Source organism: Mytilus californianus, unplaced genomic scaffold (genome assembly GCF_021869535.1).
Source record: "Mytilus californianus isolate M0D057914Y unplaced genomic scaffold, xbMytCali1.0.p SCAF_5, whole genome shotgun sequence".
NCBI classification, from domain to species: Eukaryota; Metazoa; Mollusca; class Bivalvia; order Mytilida; family Mytilidae; genus Mytilus; species Mytilus californianus.
The window spans coordinates 6,129,868-6,149,726 of record NW_026262701.1 but is presented as its reverse complement, the minus strand read 5'-3'; the positions used below and the strand labels follow the sequence as shown (position 1 = coordinate 6,149,726).

The window sequence follows — 19,859 nt, the reverse complement described above, 5'->3', positions numbered from 1 at the left end:
GTGGATGGAAATGTAAATTATAACTCATCTGCTAATGAACGATAAATACCGAGGATGATCTGTATACAATAATGGCCTTGCAAAGTATTTTTATCTGTAAAAATCTATAGAAACTCCCTAGTAAAGCTTTAAAAAGACCTTTATTGTTGATTCTCATATAATATTCTTATATATTTAATTTTTATGCTTTAAATTCTTTTAAATAGTATTTTTTCTAAAGTAGAACGTTGAAGTTTGTAGTTTTTCGGGCTGTTCATTTTGACAGACACCACTTCGTAATTTGAGAGATACGCCTTTTTGATCCGTATATTCAGGCAAAGTTGACCTTAGATGATTTTGGCTATTTGTTTTAGGTATTTTTGTCATATAGCTCTTCAACTGTTTCGGTACTTATGCATCCCTCGGATTTCAAATGTTTGGCATTGAGCGTTCCTGATGAAGGTAAATCCAGAAAAGCGCTTCGGACGCATGAACTTATTAAACGTGTTGTCTTCAATTTTTTTAATTAGCGTTGGTATCATGTCACTTGATTTTATATTTCAATGCAACAACAAAATCACTTTTCATCTAGAGGAACGCAATTTATATTGCATGATTGAAATTATATGTCTTTTAAACATAAATAAATCTTATTTGGATTATACTATCACCCTTTATCGATAAAGAGTTTTGTTTAATGATTTGATGAAGACAACAATAGTTTATTCAAGAGCTTACAGCTGCTACTCAGTCTTTGTAAAACGTCACCACTATCTGAGCAGAAAGTTGATAAACCAGCGTTATTTTAAAGAACGTCTCGTCCTTTTTCTAAAAAAGTTCATTGGAAGATACCAACACCTTGTTGATTCATATTCCGTATCAACTTCACAAATAATACACGATGGTCTTGAAGTATAGATTCTAGTTAAGATTCTAGGAATTGACGTTGTTTTTCATCTCAATTACGTGTTAAAGTGTTCTTTTATCTGTCTTTGTAAATTATTACTTTGTTCTGTTTAGTCTATTTTTGGTAATAGGCATTTGACGTGGCTGGGTACTTATACATCCCGTCATTGTGTTATTGTGCTATGGTACATTTTGTATTCTTATCTTTCGTTTTTGCTTATGTGCTTTGTCTATATGTGTTTTCGTGTTTTTCTTTGTTGGCATATTTGTTTGTTTTTATAGTGATTAAGATTATAACACAATGTTGACTGCTGTATCCCTATTTTAGACATTTTAACCTATTATGTATGTTTGTTTTGTTCACTCAATGGTGTCAATATAATGAAATTTCATGCGACTGTCATACAAGTGAGAGGTTTAGCTTGCTATAAAACCAGGTTTAATCCTCCATTTTCTACATAAAAAAAATACCTGTACCAAGTCAGTAATATGACAAATGTAATCCATTCGTATGATGTGTTTGAGCTTTTAATTTTGCAATTTGATTAGGCTCTTTCCGTTTTGAATTTTCCTCGGATTTCAGTATTTTTGTTATTTTACTTTTTACCGATACTCGAATCTCGTGAAAACATTAAGATGAGACAAATCGAAGTAATAAAAACAAAAACTGAGGGAACTGCATGAATGAACGAGACCGGGTGCTTCGACAGGGTACGCGTCTCCTGCTATGCGAATCAACACTGAGTCAAAATGTCACAAAACCAAGGAATACAAATTTCATATCAGACGACACACATGATATCTGAAGGTTTAAATCTCTAAAACATGTCGGTAGACAGTTAAAGTACAGACACATTGTATTTGGCAACCAAATCGTGGTGATGACCGTAAAATTATGAAGCATCGATTTCAGTACTTCTTCCTCATAACTGTGTTGGATCAGTTTTTTGAAAGGAGCACATTACTGTTAATGCAGTTCGTATATTGAAACTTGCACGATTGTTACGTATTAATTGAGATATTTCAACGTTATATGATAGGACAGAGGATATGTTACTGCAGAGAAATGTGAAGCTGACAATTGGAAAGTTGAAATCGTCACGTTTTCAATGATTCCAGTTAAAAGTCGTTCACCTGCGTCGACAACGAGGAAAATATCAAGATATAAAGCAGTTTCTAGTTTCGGGTACTACCCTTAATTTCAAGTTTACTAAAGTATATGAGATTCGAAAATTTTCTTATTTGTCAGTATAGTTGAGTTGTTGAAAAACACGTCCTCAAAACATAGCAAATAAGTTGTCAATACATTTATGTAGCATCTTGCTGATGTCATTTTCAGAAAAAATATTGTTTGAATAAGAGTGTTTTTTTCAAGTACGATCTATTCCGTCCTAACACAAGTTATTTGTATTTACGTTTTCCATTCACTCTTTTGAAACAATGTTGGACTAATTCTTCCTATCTGCCTTTAAGTTTAAAACGATGAAAAGTAGTTTAACGGTAGAGAAGTTAACTGCGATTTTTATGATATTGCAAAGGGAAAGATACTAAAATTATATGTAATCTAACAAATCTTTGGATTTTTAAGTTAAAACCCTCGATTAAGTAGGTAGTTTCACAAAAACGATGTTGTTGGGGGATTTATATGTTGTTTTGGTACATCAGCACATTTGTCATACAGGAAAGAAAGGTATTTAGTAACATTTGGCTCTTTGAAGATAGATGCAGCATAAGCTTTCATATAAACGGTAGCATAACAGGGACAAAAATTCCACTTTCATTAGAAAAGATATCCATACTACCATTTCTTACAGAAATTTAAAAAAATTCAATGAGACAAATTTTCCAAGTGACTTAGCTATTGCAACTTTTGATAAAACTGAACATGAGAGTTACCAAAATACATGTATTCAGATGTGGTATGACATATTTAATGGAGTTCTAGACAAACATGCACCAATTGTTACTAAAAGAGTAAAAAGAGACAGACAACATGAATGGTTCAATAATGAAATTACATATGCCAGAAAAATGAGAGAGAAATACCATAGACTAAGATTGTGGTTCGAGTTCAAATTTTTGCCAAACAGGACAAAACACATAATTAATGAATCTAAAAGAAATTTTTACTCAAAGATGGTAAAAAATTCAAAAGCTTCAAAAGATTTGTGGAAATGTATTCAGTCTCAACCCATCCCAACAAGAAAAACCATTTGAACTTTTAAATGAAGATGGTGATAAAACTAAAAATATCAATGACATTTGTAATGTTTTTTATAAGTTTTTTACATCATGTCTTGAAAACCTGAGAACTGATAGATGTATAAGCAATAATAATGATTATGCAAAGTTAACTCAATTTGTACAAAAGAAATTTACTAAGTCAAAACAAGTAAAATTTTCAATTCCACCAGTCACAATAAATAATAATTTAATGAGTTGATCAAACTTGACATTAATAAATCCACTGGATCTGATAACATAGGACCAAACATTTTAAAATTGAGTGCTCCTTTCATAACTTCATCTTTAATTTACATTTTTAACAGAATAATAGATACAAGTACATTACCCAGTGTTCTAAAAAATGCAAGAGTAACCGCTGTTTTTAAAGCTAGGGAAAAATTCATGGCAACAAATTATAGACCAATTTCTGTACTTCCTGTTTTATCAAAACTTTTAGAAAAGCATGTTTCAAAACATTTGTGTGACTATCTAAAAAGATTAGATCTTTTACACCCAGCACAGTCTGGGTTTCGACAAGAACACTCTTGCCAAACTGCCCTTATCAATATCATAGATAAATGGGTACAGGATATGAATGACGGTAATATCAACTTAGCAGTCCTTTTGGATTTTAATAAAGCTTTTGATGTAGTAGATCATGATATTCTCTGTAAAAAACTTGAAATTTATGGATTTGATAATGCTGCTGTTTCTTTTCTTAAATCCTATTTGAATGAAAGAACTCAACAAGTACAAATTGGTAATGATCATTCCGAAAAACTTTATATCAAGTATGGTGTCCCCCAAGGCTTCATATTAGGGCCCCTTCTGTTTATATTATACATAAACGACCTTCCTATCTATTGAAAAAAATTGTTGTACTGATTTATATGCTGATGTTTCAACTTCACATCTTTCTGGTAGTTGTTATCAAACTCTGCATTCAAAGGTACAAGAAGATTTACATGGTGTTGAGGAATGGTGTAATGATAACAATATGTTCATCAATGAAAATAAAACAAAAAATATGATTATTGGAACCAAGCAAAAAGCAATGCCACAGTACAGTGAAATTTTTTAACTATTAACAATCAAGTGATACAATCTTTGACATGCGAATGTCTCTTAGGCATTAAAATTTACCCTTCCCTCACATGGAAAAACCAAATTGATTTTGATCTGCTAAAAATTTTTATCTAGGCTATATCTACTATTGAAGATTAAGAAATTTCTAAATCCATACTGCAGAAATTTATTCTATAATGGTTATATCTTGCCACTAATTGATTATTGTTGTAACGTGTGGAGTAGTTGTAACAGTGGGGGTTTGAATAGGATTTTAAAATTACAAAAGAGAACCGATAGATTTATACTAGAAACAGACCCTTTCGCTTCTTCCGAGACCTTATTCAAACACTTAAACTGGATGACAGTTGAACAGAGAATAAAATATCACAAGTTTGTAATGACATTTAAGTGCATCAAAAATGATGCCCCATCATATCTTACTAACAAGTTTCATTATGTTTCAGACAGAAATCGATACCCCTTGAGAAATGCTGTTCAAGGAAACCTTATACTCCCTAAACCAAAAATAGAATTGTTCAAAAATTCTTTTATGTACATTTGTATTCTGGACCATTCTTGTGGAATAATTTGCCAATACCGTTAAGAAATATTACAAATGTTAATTCTTTCAAAGATAAAATAACAGATTATTTATTGAAATCAACCTGTTGAAAAAAAAATTGAAAACTGATTATGTCATCACGTTCATTTTTCATAACATTTTATCAAGTTGTATTGAACATTATTATCATACTTGACTTTTTATAATAATGTATGCAATGTATATGTTTGCATTTTGTTTATGATTTTTTTATGATGAGGGCCTCAGAGAAGATTAGTTATATAGCTAACTGTGTAACCCTCTTAAAATAAAAGTATTGTTGTTGTTGTTGTTTCTTTTAAGTTTTAAGTATAATTCAAATCTGGTTTTGAAACTATTATAGATAGTGAAGATTTTGTTCTCGTTGAGCTATGTAAATTGATAAACCTTTCAAAGTTATGATTAGATTTGCGTCATTATAATCTCGGTCTACAATCTTGTATCCAAAGACTATGACTTTCAGCGATATTATCTTTCTAAAATCAACGATTTTCATTTAATTTGATATTTATTCTAGAAATCTTTAACAAACTTGCACTTGTGATAGTTATCTGTGCATATCTGTGCATAATAAATTTACGTTTCGTGTATTTTTCACTGCAAAGAATGGTAAATAATTGTAAAGTTTGTAGTGAGTTGCCATTGTCGTAGATTGTTTTCTTTATAAAATATTTATAAATGTTTTGATTGTCCAGTATGTAAATTGATATGTTTTTTCCCGACGCAGTCAATATAGTTTCGAATTCGAAACCTTTAACCCTAATGATGCAGAAAGATGGTAACCGTGCGAGTTTGTTCTCTGATTGGACTAAATGCCATTGTCGATATTCCAACATACCTTCGTTTAATATTTTGTGACGAACAATAGGTGATAGTTTTAGATATAAATATCTGAGATAAAAACTATCGTTTAACAATGGTACATTTAATATATTCTCGATAAAAGTATTTTTACTACAGCAGAACAAATTACTTATGAACAATTTCAAATTTCATTACAAAACTAATTAGAAGGTATCATTCCATGCTATATACTTGGCAGGGTTTTAAAGACGGTAAACATTCAATCAAAAAATCAAAACGAAAAGCACATACTAAATACAAATTTATATATAAATAGACTAATTTACGGACGGAAATCTCAAATCTTTAATCACAAATCGAAATCATTTCCAAACTTGTATGTTTTCAGTTCACTAACATCGCGATAGCGTACTCTAAATAATTTATGACTGATAATACCGTCTCTACAAGCAAATCAGATTCAATATATCTACAACTGAAGCTTTATTAGCTCAAATGCTAAAAAAACTATATTTCATTGACACTTCTAAAGGGAAATTTTATTTTCCACATTAATACAATTTGCAAGTTCAGTCAAAAGTTGATGAATATCTATGGGTATAAATAGCACTTGAAATAAAAGCGTCCAAATACATGTAAAAAGTTTAATAACCTGTCAAAAGACAATAGATCATCTTCCTTCGGAGTCCGTCCGTTATACACGCCTAAGTGTTTTCGTCTCTTATTGTCAAATCTATGATTTACATTTCTTCCCGGTTCTTTAACCTTTTCTAGTTCAAATTGTTATGTGTTACATTGTATATGTTTTATTTTAGCTTAATTTAGCAGGCAATTACCTCTGAGAAAACACTTTACATATATGTATATTCGTGAGAGACAAGTATGTGCGCTTAATTTTTAGAATTGTCAGACTTTAGACGTCACATCTTGAACTAAATATGATGAAAAAGACATAAAACATTTAAGTTTTGAAATATGCTTCCATCTGAAAGAGTCGAATATCTGTTTAAAAGATAGTACTGGTTTAATTTTACTTTTTTCTCAATGTTGAACTAAGTTTAAAGAAAGTTATTGGGTATTGCTTGTTTGAGCATTATACTTTGGCTAAATAGTAGTTTTTTGTTTACTTTGCATTGTTGCAGTATTGTGATATTTCCGATTTTTTCAATTAAATCATTTGTATAGGTTATACTGCTTTAATTCAGTTCAATTTCAGGTCTGATATCTATGTAACTTTGACATATTAACTACCCTACCATACAGACACCTTGTTAACGCAATTCATCTTAGAAGGTTAAACGGAAAGCTCTCATTCTTGTAAGGATTGTCTGCCATCATGTGTAGTTGACCAGAATGTACAGTCATTCTGACTTGATCATTTTTACGGAAGAAATGGGACTAAAACCATGTATACAACAATAACAAGATGGTTAGCCTTTTGAATTCCGATTTAATGTTGATTTCTGAATGTGCAGATACACCACATTTACTTTGTAATGACAAGACTAACAGCAACACACACAACAACTCGAACTACAGTTTGTAATGAAAGCTATGTTCCTGTTTCTCATATTGGTACCGCGTAGCAATCTTGTCTACTTAGTCTTTACATTTGTTTAGTCTTCCTACCCATATGACCTCTGCCAAGTTCTTATATTGTTTAAAACTAAAAGGTGAGCCTATATTGTCGATTACATTTAATGCTTTTAGAATTTCCTTCGTTCTTTGATTTGAGTATTACTGTACATGTGTCGTCCACTGTTTAATTTATTTTAAATTGTGGTTTTATTTGTCAAGATTTTTTTTTCGATCCATTTACGTTTTTTGTCATATCTTAATTTTTAAGCCTGGTATTTAACCCGTTATAATTCTACAAATAAAGGCAACAGTAGTATACCGCTGTTCAAAAATCATAAATCGATTGAGAGAAAACAAATCCCGTTTTCAAACTAAAACCGACGGAAACACACCAACTGTAAGAGAAAAACAACGGAACAACAGAAACACTGAAGTGCAACAAAAACAAATGCCAACATACACAGAAACGAACTATTTGATATTTATCATGCTTTTCAATAACATATGATCAAAACGCCCTCAGGATGTATCTAATACAAACAGAACTAGTTGTTTCCGTATAAACCATTTAAGTCCTATCTAAAATACTGTTTTGAATCTGAAGTGTTTGACAGATTGGTTAATTAAGTTCATGTCAATATCTTAAATGCCTTTGAACAATCTATTGAGAAAGTTATGCCTCCGACCATTGATTTGCCCGCGTAATCGAAGGTGTAAATTTTTTTGCCATAGATGTATGCAAATATGTCGCTATATGATACACTATATTCGGTCTGGGTTTATGATAAGATAAAGAACATTTCATATTCTTTTTAAAACTTCATCATCTGAATTTAACAAGGAAAGGAAGTTAGTCGGCAGTTTGAAAGATCAAGTGGACCATTCGTGGTTTTTTTAAGGAATATTTGTCTTTGGGAAAATTAGAAATACCGTAATAATTTGTTTTGAAAATGTTTACTTGGATAGAATCTGTTTGATTTGCTAGATTATTTTTATTATTTTGTGTGACACCGAGAAAACGAAGAAAATATCAAGATATCAGTTTCTAGTTTCGGGTACTACCCTTAATTTCAAGTTTGTTAATGTATATGAGATTCAAAAATTCCATGAAATGTTGTATATTGATTGTGTGACAACACATCATCAAAAACCTTGCAAAATTTCATTTTGCGTTTGCGAGGATTCTGTATGAATTCTGCTTCAAATGAGCACAAAAATAAGTCGATCAGTAGGTTTACTCAATTTCAATCCTATGAAATATCGACTGCCAGCTAAGATATATATCTACTAAACTCAATAAAATGTTGTTGATCAAAAAGCCTAGTATTCGATGATATGAAAATGACTTTCTATAAATGAAATAAAATTTGTTTTATTGTTTTTTCATCTGGTAACAAAATCATCTCTTACTCTTTTTATACTAAACGTAATCTTACATATTGTTTTTACCGGTATAGATTAAATTATTACATGATTAAAAGAACATTTGATGTTTCTTTATTATAAATATCTGCAGAAGGGGTACCTTACAGTTTGATATGTAAGATATCGTCTTACCTGAAAATCCATTTATTTAAATTCAATGTTGTTTAAAATGTCATATTAAATGTTTCATGATTTGATTATTCTTTTTTCTTTATCATACTTTTATTTTCAAACATTTTAAAAAAAAGTATACGCTTTTCTTTATGAAAACAATTTGAATTCACGGATCCTGGACCTTTTAACGATACCGTTGTATATGGTTTACTTTGTTTTGGTTGTTTAATTTATTTAAAGATCCATAGTTTAAAAGTATAGCTTTTGAATTGTTCACTTATGTTTACTTTGAATATTGCATTTTGTTGTTATTATAGTTTTGTGTTTTGTACAATGTATACAATATATTAAAATGAGTACATCACAATAGAGCCAATGCATTGTTTTGGCTGTCGAAATCATTTAAGATTGTGTATTCTATGAATAAATATTGTTTTTAATAAAGAACGATTTTGCAGCGTACCATTGCGTCCAAGTTAGACTAATTTTGTCATTTTGACGCCTTTTTCACAGCTCAAATCGAGACTAATTGATATCTACTGAACAATAAATCATGTGACCTAATTTCAATTTTATATCATTTTAGTAAAAGTTTTCATAGAAATATAGTATTTTTTTTTAAATTATGTGCACAGGATAACGAGCAATAGCGCTTGAAAATGGATGAATCTAAATGATAATTGTACTTATATGTCTGATATGTATACAAGAAATGGCTTATATAACACATTTTAGAATATTTTGTTTACATTTCCTTGTTGTGATGATTTTCGGTTTCACAAGCGTGTATTTTCCCGTAAAATGCTTATATTCTTACGTCATCGTTCTATGACGTCGGATATCTCATTTATAAAAAAGCATATGACGCGGGAGTACGATCGGAACAGCCCAAATGATATATTCATATTTTACCACGGGTGTGTACTCAAAGCGTTTGAAGAACGTCATGTTAGAATTTGTCTTTAAAAATATTACGACATTTTGAACACTTTGTTATTTTCCATATAATGCAACTAGTTGAAAAGACAACCAAGACAATTTATTTACATCTTGAGCGCAAGTAAGGAGCTACAGAGGGATAGCGATAATACATAAACAAATATATTAACATTTGCACGCAATTAAAACTATAAATAATTGAGCAATATAAAAAACATCTAAAACTTTACAACAATTACATGCGGTTTATCATTTCATCGGAAAACAATATAAATAAATTGATATTTATGTTTGAGAAAATATACTAACAGAAGAATTCTTATAAAGATAGCTTTTCAATACGTCCAAAAACTTGCACAGTTATGTAAAGTTTTCAATATGACAGTAGTTCTATAAATTAAGTTTCAGATGGATTTTGGATTTTTATTGTAAAATGTGGGTATATACTGAAGATAAATGAACTTTTTAACTTTTATTAAAAGATTTGTATATATTTATGATTCAATTGAACATACCTGTGTTACCAGTTTTGGCCTAATATCTGCAGATGCATATCTTTTTGTGGCTTTAAGAACATAGACTTCTTTACGATTCGCTTTACGTCGTTTAGTTTCACGATTAGCTTCATTATTAGCTTCACGATTAGCTTCATTATTAGCTTTACGATTAGCTTCATAAGTAGCTGTACTATTAGCTATACTGGCAGGGTTAATATCAATATCAACTAAACCCGCTGGAGTTATCTGCAAAATAAACATAAAAAGCAATACATAAAATAATATTTTGTATTTTTGTTAGTTTAAGCCTTTCAAAGAATAAGGCATGACTTAATGAGTCGATAGTTGATCTGAAAAAGTTTAACTTTTTTACTACATTGTGGAAAAACTGTATTAAGTATAAATTCTATTTAGCTATTTGATTTAGCTTGAAGTATTGCTAACTATCGATTTCATTTTGACTATTGATTAACAATCAAGACAATTTACTGGTTTATCGGTTTTTGTTTGGAAGTAGCAGTTTTCTATCCGAGTTTGACATATCAACTACTATTTTAGAGTACCAATTCATTGTCAAATCCTTTACTTAAATAATAAATGTTTTTGTCGTTTCTGTTTTTGGTGTAATATGTTAATTAGCTAAGAAAATGCCATTGTCTGTTTTTACGTTTAAAATAATAATTCTTCCTTGTGTGCTTTGTTTTCATGAATCACTCCTACTCTTATCTTTTTTCTTCTATAAAAGATTACACTTTATTTCTGTTGTGCCATGACAAAAATAACAAGAACGCACACAGGTTGACTATCAAGGTATCATCAGCTCAGTAGTCCGAGCTTCGGTACCGACATGATTTGTAACATAGTTTTCCTAAATGCATAGTTGATAAAACTAGGCATTTTTATAAAACTAAGGTCACAAATCCGTACGACAAAGTTGACATAGATTGATTTATATATAACTTTTAGCCCCTTTTGGTTATAAATATACATGTAGCTCTTCAAGTGATTCTTATCTAAGACACCATTGGCTTTAAAAAGTGTGGCTTCGAGCTATTTTTTATGAACATTTCATAAAGTACTATTTTCATTTCATAGCACATTCAACATTTGGAAAAAAAAGATCGAGGTATCGGCTAATAAGAAAATGCTGTCAACAGATTTGAAAAGAGATCACACTTAACAACTCTTCACAGTGCCACAGATTGAAATGTTTTATAAACATTTTGGTATATCTTAACCATCATATTGATGCTTAAGGTTGGCTCAAAATTTCAAGTTTCACAAAATTTGGCAAATTTTTAGTACTCATAAAAAAACATTTATAAAAAAAACATCTTTAACGCAAGACACTATTCTGTGGGAACCAGATTTTTTTTTCGAATGCAAGTGACTCATTTTGGTTAGAGATGTCCTTCGATGCAAATTTCTTTAAAAATATGCAAAATATTGTCTTTAACAGTAATTACAGTCCCGAAAAAATACCCCAATTTTATTAGATTGAAATTTGTAAAATTGTTAATAAAATGTGTGAGTATATAAGAAAGAATCTTCAATATTGGAATTCTAGTAGGTTTTAACAACTGTCAGATTTTGACCATATGAAAACAAAAAGTTTAAATTTGCTCTTCCTCTTTGTGACAAAAATGTTTAGCTAAATTCATTATATTAATAAATTCAACCAATTTCTACATAAGGAAAATGACAGTTGTTAACCATTCGTTTAATATGTTTGAGCTTTTGCCATGTGATTAAGGACTTTCCGTTTTCAATTTTCCTTGGAGTTCGGTATTTTTTGTAATTTTACGTTTTTCAAAGTATCGGTATAATATGAAGTAGGTGTCAAACAGATTTAGTAAGAGGTCACACTGTCCAACTTATCATTGTTAAGCTGCTCATCAAATATGACGTCTTTTGTTCGATACTCAGATGAATTACATAAGTTCTAAATGCACACAAAATTATTAAATAAAACGAAATATCTCTTAATTTAGAACACCTTTGTGTTTTCCTCCTTGATAATATACATACATAACCTCTCTTACCTTGGTTAAAATTCTATTATATATCTATAAGTAAATTGAACGTACACGTGTAACAAGTTTTTCTGTTGGATCCTTTGTTTCACTATCAACAGTATCAACTAAACCTGGTGGACACATCTATGAAATAAAAATGAAAAGTAATGTACAAGTACCAACATAATGAAATGTTCAAAACCAAACAAAATTGTACGTGTTTAATCCTTTAAAAAATAAGGTATTACATCACGGATCAATAGTTGGTTGATCTGGGAATTTTGTAAATTAAGTAATTTCAGGCAGTTCAATCGTCTCACTACATTGTACAACAAAAGAAAAATGCTTTTCCTTGATCAGTTAAAATGTACAATGATTCATTTATTTATTTTTGTTTTATTTTAATTTTCCTAAAACAAAATTTTATTAACATATATTGTATTTACATTTGTTAATATGTACATCAAATATAGGTACCATACCCCGGCCTCGTTAACATTAGTATAGAGCATGTACTATAATTATTTGCGTTAGTACACAAATTTTCATTTATCCGGATATAATATATGTCTTCACCTGAATGATTGTTTTGATTAATTGTTTTGTTTAAGACGTGCAGTGCTATTTAACCCATTTCTCTGACGTCAGTCTATTGTTCTTACTGTAGATTATTTTTCAAGAATCCACTGACCATAGTATTAACTTAAGAGAACTTATATTATAACTTTAAAGATTTAACTTACGATCTTTTATCCTCTCAAAAAAGAGTGGCATATGTAGGATTCGAACTCGCGCGTATTTTCGTCATAATCAATAGAGTCTTCAGTCTATGCATGATACCACTAGACCAATTAATATATGAATAGTACTCTTAAAGCGCTTAATTGTGAAAGACATGTCATTTAATTGTATTTCTGTCTCATTGATAATTCGCCTTTGTAATTTACATGAAATATATATATCTTTGTTTGTTCATGTTTATTGAATTTGTTCTATTTTGGGTGTTATTATTTTTTTAAGAAATGGGTTAAAACTACTTCTTGGACAGTAAAAACAGAAACAAAAATATTTTGGTCCAGACAAAAATTACAAATGAAAAAATTTCATTCCGGGTACAAGGTTCGAACTTTGCACTGTTAATATCACCGTTATGACATTCGTTACCAACGACTAGACGATCACGACTATGAACAGCTTGATGTTAAGTTTGTGAAATCAACATGATCATTCATTGTACATCCGTTGCAAGAGCAATTATAATGGGGATTCAGAATGCGTACCACAGATAAAACTAGTTTATTGATATATGCCAAATGTAATAACGTTAAAATAATCTTAACTTAAAGAAACGGAAACAGTTTGAACAAAATTTGAATATTATTGTTCAATTTAAATCGTAAGCACATAATTTTAATACTTTAGGAAAGCAACATAAATTTGAGCATTTTGAAATGGCAGATTTACGGCATCTACGCTATTAATATTTATTTGATTAAGAACGGCTTAACTGTATTTAGTCTTCAATATACCAAACCATGTTGCTAAATATTATATATATAAATTTTGAAGGTTCTAAATTTTGGTAATTAAAAACTTTTCAAAACAAGATAAATAAATTCAGTATATTAATATATGCCTTTTTGAATAATTTAAATATACCAAAATCTATTCAATTTCAATAATTTGTAATGATTAAACATTAAATGAAATATGTATTTACAAAAATAAAATCTGGTGTTAAAAGGGGGAGCTAACACCCCATTTAAGTTATCTTAAACTTATGTTAACTTGTCAAATGTCTAAATATAGATGCGAACCGTGTGGATATAATCATTTCCAGCTATTATAGAATAAAAAAGAAAAAATACGAATCTATTTTTATGAAATATCGTTGATTCATTGTCAAAACGTAGAACAGACAGTCGTTTTACTAGAAATGGGTTAAGCTAGAGAATTGATAAGAAGTAGTGGATTCGGAAACGATAATCAACTTGCGACTAAAGTCTCTCGTTGATTATCCTTTATGAATCCACTACTTCTTATCAATTTTCTACTACGGAATACATCTAATCAAATGGATTAGCCATGGAATGTTTCAAAACATTTGTTTTGCAGGAATTATGATATGTTCTTATTTTATTCTGTGGTAGTTGTTTGATCGAAATTCATATGTGTTTTACAAAATTTATATCTATAGTAAAATCGGATGCTATCTTATCGAGTCATTCAGTTGAAAGTAATATTCATGTACTAAGTGTTCTTGTCATGTCAGATTCCTTATATCTTGAATATCATTGTACCAGTAAATGGTTAGTTGCCAACAACATAAAGAGACTAGTAATATAGCACAATAAGAATAAAACTCAATGTACAGTCAAAGCTCTATACAAACAATAAAAAATAGGTGAACACACATGTATGTAGAAATTACAGTAATACTATCTATATTTGAAAGAAGTATTATTTTTACCAGAATAGCAATAAAATTGAGAATGGAAATGGGTAATGTGTCAAAGAGACAACAACCCGACCATAGAGCAGACAACCGCCGAAGGCCACCAATGGGTCTTCAATGCAGCGAGAAACTCCCGCACCCGGAGGCGTCCTTCAGCTGGCCCCTAAACAAATATGTATACTAATTCAGTGATAATGGACGTCATACTAAACTCCAAATTATACACAAGAAACTAAAATTAAAAATGATACAAGACTAACAAAGTTTATCTCATTATGTAAATCAAGTTCACTCCGCTCTCTTCAAATTTATTTTAAATTAGTTCATCAAATAGCTTGCATTCTTGAATAATTTACCAATCGTGTATCCTAAAAAGTTTCTTGTTTCAATATAATTTCCGACTTCGTGTCGAAATATTTTGAGTAATTAAATATTTTTTATTTCTTTGTCTGACATATAGTATACTTTATATTTAGTGTAACTAATTATGGTTAGAAGTAAATTAATTTCATAATACTCTATATCCTATGCTTTATATTGAAAAACTATACTTTTCAGATAAATAGCATGTCTTCCAATGTTTAATTTCTCGAGAATCATAATCCTCTTATTCTTTGCAGTGTGAACATGTATCTGTTTCTAGTATATGCCATTGTTTTGATAGTTTATTACCGGGAAGTATATAGTGTAGCAGTTTCCGTCTAAATATTTCATATCTATTATCATCTAGAAATGTAGAGATAAATTTTAATGTTTCATATGTAGGGGTTAGTATTTTTAGTGTCAAATGTGATTTCAATTTTAAAAAGCAAATGTTTTTTTTAATTTTTTAATTTGTTTATATTTCTTTGACTTTAAGTCTTCTATCTATTGAATTCGTTAACATAGAAGATAATCTACTTAAAGATTTTGATATTTTAGAACACTAATATATTTTCAATTATGAATTTTCTAACATAAGTTAAGGAACTGTCATTCACCAACGAATAAATTAAACATACCTGTGTTACAACGCTAGACCAAATATTCTGTGTAAATGGCCGAATTATGTTGAAATTAAGATTACCAGTAGGATCAATATCACCTAAAACCACGTTTAGCACCTATTAAATAAAAATTTGAAGAAAAAAAAAAAAACAATACAGTTAAAAAGCAAAAGGTGCAGTTAATGGTTTAGTAAACAAAAGTGTTTCAGACTTTCACAGAATAGAGTAAATGTAAGAAAATTTTTCTATTTATGTGATTTCGTAATAATATTGTAGGTGGTGATATAATTAAAATAATTTGATTTTGGCGTAAATAAACTGATTACATTAAAATGGAAAAAATAGTTATGGAGTATTAATTCATAGCACATGACCCCTAACCATACTTACTAAAACATAAAACAAAGAAATTGCACTACGAATTCAACTTAAATTATGTTTTTTTTCTGTATTTTCTTCGTTTATAAATATGAATATCGATTTTCAATGAATAACCTGATTTCTTGCATTAATGAATATTGACAATAAGAGAACTACTTCATTCAATAACAACTAAATCCACTGAACACTTCTATAGAATGTAATTGGGGAAAAAAACAACAATACAATAGCCCAAATGTAATTCGCAGTTAAAGACCAAAAACAAACAAGCTTGGCTGTTGCATACTATCAAAGACGAATATTTGGAGAATATTTTGTTTAAGTGTTTCCCTCGGATAACTGTTAGTCATTGATTAATTCACCACTAAAGTCATTTACATAATAAATCTAGATATGAATATCACTCAACCATTTAATTTTAGACTGAAAAAAATATTTGATAACGTTGAAACGTAAAAAAGGTTGTTATTAGTCAAATACATATTCTACTGCTATTGCAGCAACCATACCAAAAATCGTTCCTACTATGATACAATTCACTTTTCAAGACGAATTATGCTTAAGAGTTTGTCAACAAAAAATTCTGTAATAAAATCTTCCCGTGGATAGATTGAAAATTCGAACCTCTTGTGAATCTAATTTTCTTGTGCCAACATATGTAGCACCGAATTTGTATCCAGAACTGGCACGCTCTACTGTACTGAAATTGATGGTATGACTGACTTGAAAATGACTGCTTAATTCTTTTGAAACTATAATCTTTCCTCCCTGGAAGCATTGTGGAAATATGTCTGAAAAACAAGATTCATATGTACATAATATATGTTCAGTCAACATTCACATTTTTTAACGAAATGTACCATACCATTATATATATCATATTTATATTGCCATTTTTTATATGAAAAAAAAAATCATGTTGGTCTTCATGAACAGGCATTTTTGTAACATAGTTCGAGACAATAATGTGGAAATAAAAATTATGAACCTCCAATACACATAATATGAAAGTACTAGATGTTAAGCAAGGAACAATCAATCATAAAATCAAGTAGGGATCGGCCAAAATAAATTCTATTAAAAAGAATAAAGTCACACATGCTCTTTCAATCTGACAGGTATGGTGCATTTGAATATATTAGCTTCATTGGCTAATAATAAAAGCTCGTTATTGTGCATTTTAAGTACATTTATTCATAATTTTTCTATACCTTGGGTTAATCAGATCTTGACATATAGTATAAACACTTGTATATTGTCGTCGACGGTATATTGGATGTATTTTGTTTTATTGCGTTGTTGGGTCCCTGTTTCACTGATGTGTACACTCTACATCTCCTTTTATTAAAGTTATATACAGTATTTGTTGAAATTCAGTAATGTTCGAATTCTAATTATATTTAGCATGATTAACAAGATATCGTGCTGTTGTCTTCTCTGATCAGACAATCTTCTAAAACAACAAGTGTTCATAAAGAAAATATTATAGATATATGATGTCTATAAAAATATAATGTTCTTTTTTCAGGAAATGAAATTATATAGAATGAAATGTATTTATTACTTTCACAGTGTTCCTTCAAATCAATAACAAGGCCTACTGCGTATGTCAGAGCTAGGGATCATCCTGAGGTTGCTGTCAAGTCTGATATTTTTACAGCCTACTTAAAGAACATCGATGAAAGTCTTGTTTCATTGATATTGTCATAGTTCATTTTAAATGTTTAACGCCAATGATATTTATTCATTACGGATCTTTTGACATTCTTAAGAAATAATCCTTATTTCTAGTTTGAAATCATTTATTGTTTTTATTCGTTTCGGTTCGTTAGAGGAAATCACATTAAGTTTCATCATTGATCTTATTGGTCCAATAAATTTAAACAGCATAATTAATTGGAAACCTATTATCATGACTTTCCGGGTATTTTAGTTTTTAGTTTTGGAAATAGAAATGAAATAACACGATGCCAAGCAATGACAAATCAAAATCTAAGTAATCGATAAAAACCTCTAACCGACAAATTTGTCAAATCTAACACATCACTTTTAATAAATGAACTCTTTTTGTAAAAAATATTTTTTAGCGAGGGTCAACATTTGCTATTGTTGTAGCTGTTATAATTGATACATGTAAATGCGAATGTTGGGAGCATTGTTGGAATGGTAATATGTGTGAATTGGTCTAAAGACATAGGCTTGTTTTGGATTTTTTCACACGATATTTACCAGTCCTTGATTTTTAATGGCTGCAGACCGAATTTATAAACTATATTTATATGTACCACTTTCAGTGGATATATTTCGTAGCTGTCAACACTCATGCTACCGGTGGGAGCATCCCAAATTTCTTTTCTCATTTGAAAATATCCCTCGGTATGTCAGAATCCTGACAGTGATGTCAAGCTCTTCACTTGAAAAAAACAGTCGCCCTATTTCTCTGTTTTTCACCATTATTAATTAATAGTTGTTGTTTGTGTCAAAACAAATAGCAAGGTTCATGTACTGTCACATTCAAACATTGTTTGTTTATCAAATGTATATAGAACACATTTAAATGCAAATCAATAATTGAATTTCATAAATTTTGAAAAATTTCGAATGTTGTTTAAACTTATTCATTTAAGAATGAGTTTCATTCGAGTTTAATCATTTCACCCATAAATAGTATAACTACAAAATATAAAATACTATGACAGCAAAATGAAAACGTCTTGAAATGTCTTCATGGTTTACACCTATGCTACAAATTTTTCATCTCAGGAAATACTTCCCTTTTGTTTGCTGTGCTCAGACTGGTTACGTAATGCAACAGAAACCAAGATCCACGTAAATGACGAAATTGTGACCAAGAACATATACAAAACGAAAGATATTTCCACGATGTCATGGGAAAGTTCCAAACCTTCGCATTTTCTGTGGAGTTCTTCAAATGTTCCTGGGTTATGACCAGATGCTATTTGTTCAATTGGTTTTGGTGGTTCTGTGGATGAAGAAGATGAATCAGAAGGAGTAATAATCGACTGTGGCGATGCCAGACAACCTGCGGTTTCGTTTTGACCTGCAGCTGAAATTTTGTTACCCATATTTATAATTGTCAATGAATGTTGAATAAAATGCTGAATTTAAGTTGCCGTAATGAAAATTTTATGGAAATTAACTTCCGTGTTGCTGCAATGGATTTTCATGCGCATTCGTCCATGGACAACGTCTAAATTTAAAAAGCAAACGGTTGACAATTCTTATTTCCGCAATTATTTTCATTGTTTTTGCATTTTAAGAACCTTTTTTTTTTTCTTGAACCTTCAAATTTCGTTTGTGTAATCGGGGTTGATGTCTCAAAGGTAAATATTCACACAATCATTATTTCCAGTTTTTGTTCTGTTTATTCGTTAATATTCGATGAAGAGTATGCCTTTATTGTCTCCTTATACTCCTGCCACTAAGTGGTAATGTCAAACAATGGTACCCTTGTCTCTCCTTCAGTCTTATTCGAATAAAAAGTAATTCGTACTTTTTTATATATTGATCTTATTTTTCAACGATGTTTATGGACGTACAGCCTCGGTTTCGTAAATTGTTTACCGTTTTATGTAACTTAAACAGATTAAAAACAAGAACTAAAAATTAACCGTAGAACAATAACACAATTACGGGGTGTATAAGTACCCAGCCACGTCGTGAGTGGTAGGTGTAATGTTACATGTCTGTTCTAGTCTGGAATTTATTTCGTAGAGAACAAACTTAATGGACCCATGTTAACCCCATGTACAATACTGTTCATAAAATAGGAACTGTTCCTTCTTGCCTAAATAGAGGTGCACATTCACCTATACTTCTTATTTTGATATATGTTGATGTTTGCCATTTTATTATAATACCAAT

At 30.0% G+C, this 19,859-nt stretch overlaps 1 protein-coding gene across 3 annotated transcripts in view; it reads right to left on the bottom strand.

The window, feature by feature from the left end:
• The window catches only part of LOC127700523 (mitochondrial import receptor subunit TOM40 homolog 1-like), a 68,968-nt gene extending 49,799 nt beyond the window's left edge, over positions 1-19,169 (bottom strand). For 2 of the 3 annotated variants that reach the window (XM_052204047.1, XM_052204049.1), the window contains exons 1-5: positions 18,880-19,169; positions 16,599-16,765; positions 15,609-15,710; positions 12,225-12,296; positions 10,156-10,383 (exon numbers count right to left, since the gene is read on the bottom strand). In XM_052204047.1, the coding sequence (XP_052060007.1) occupies positions 10,156-10,383; positions 12,225-12,296; positions 15,609-15,710; positions 16,599-16,765; positions 18,880-19,060 (750 nt within the window). In that variant the 5' untranslated portion in view covers positions 19,061-19,169. The remainder of the gene's footprint in view (positions 1-10,155; positions 10,384-12,224; positions 12,297-15,608; positions 15,711-16,598; positions 16,766-18,879) is intronic. The other variant, XM_052204048.1, reaches the window with a different exon arrangement.
• Between the last annotated feature and the right edge of the window lie 690 nt (positions 19,170-19,859).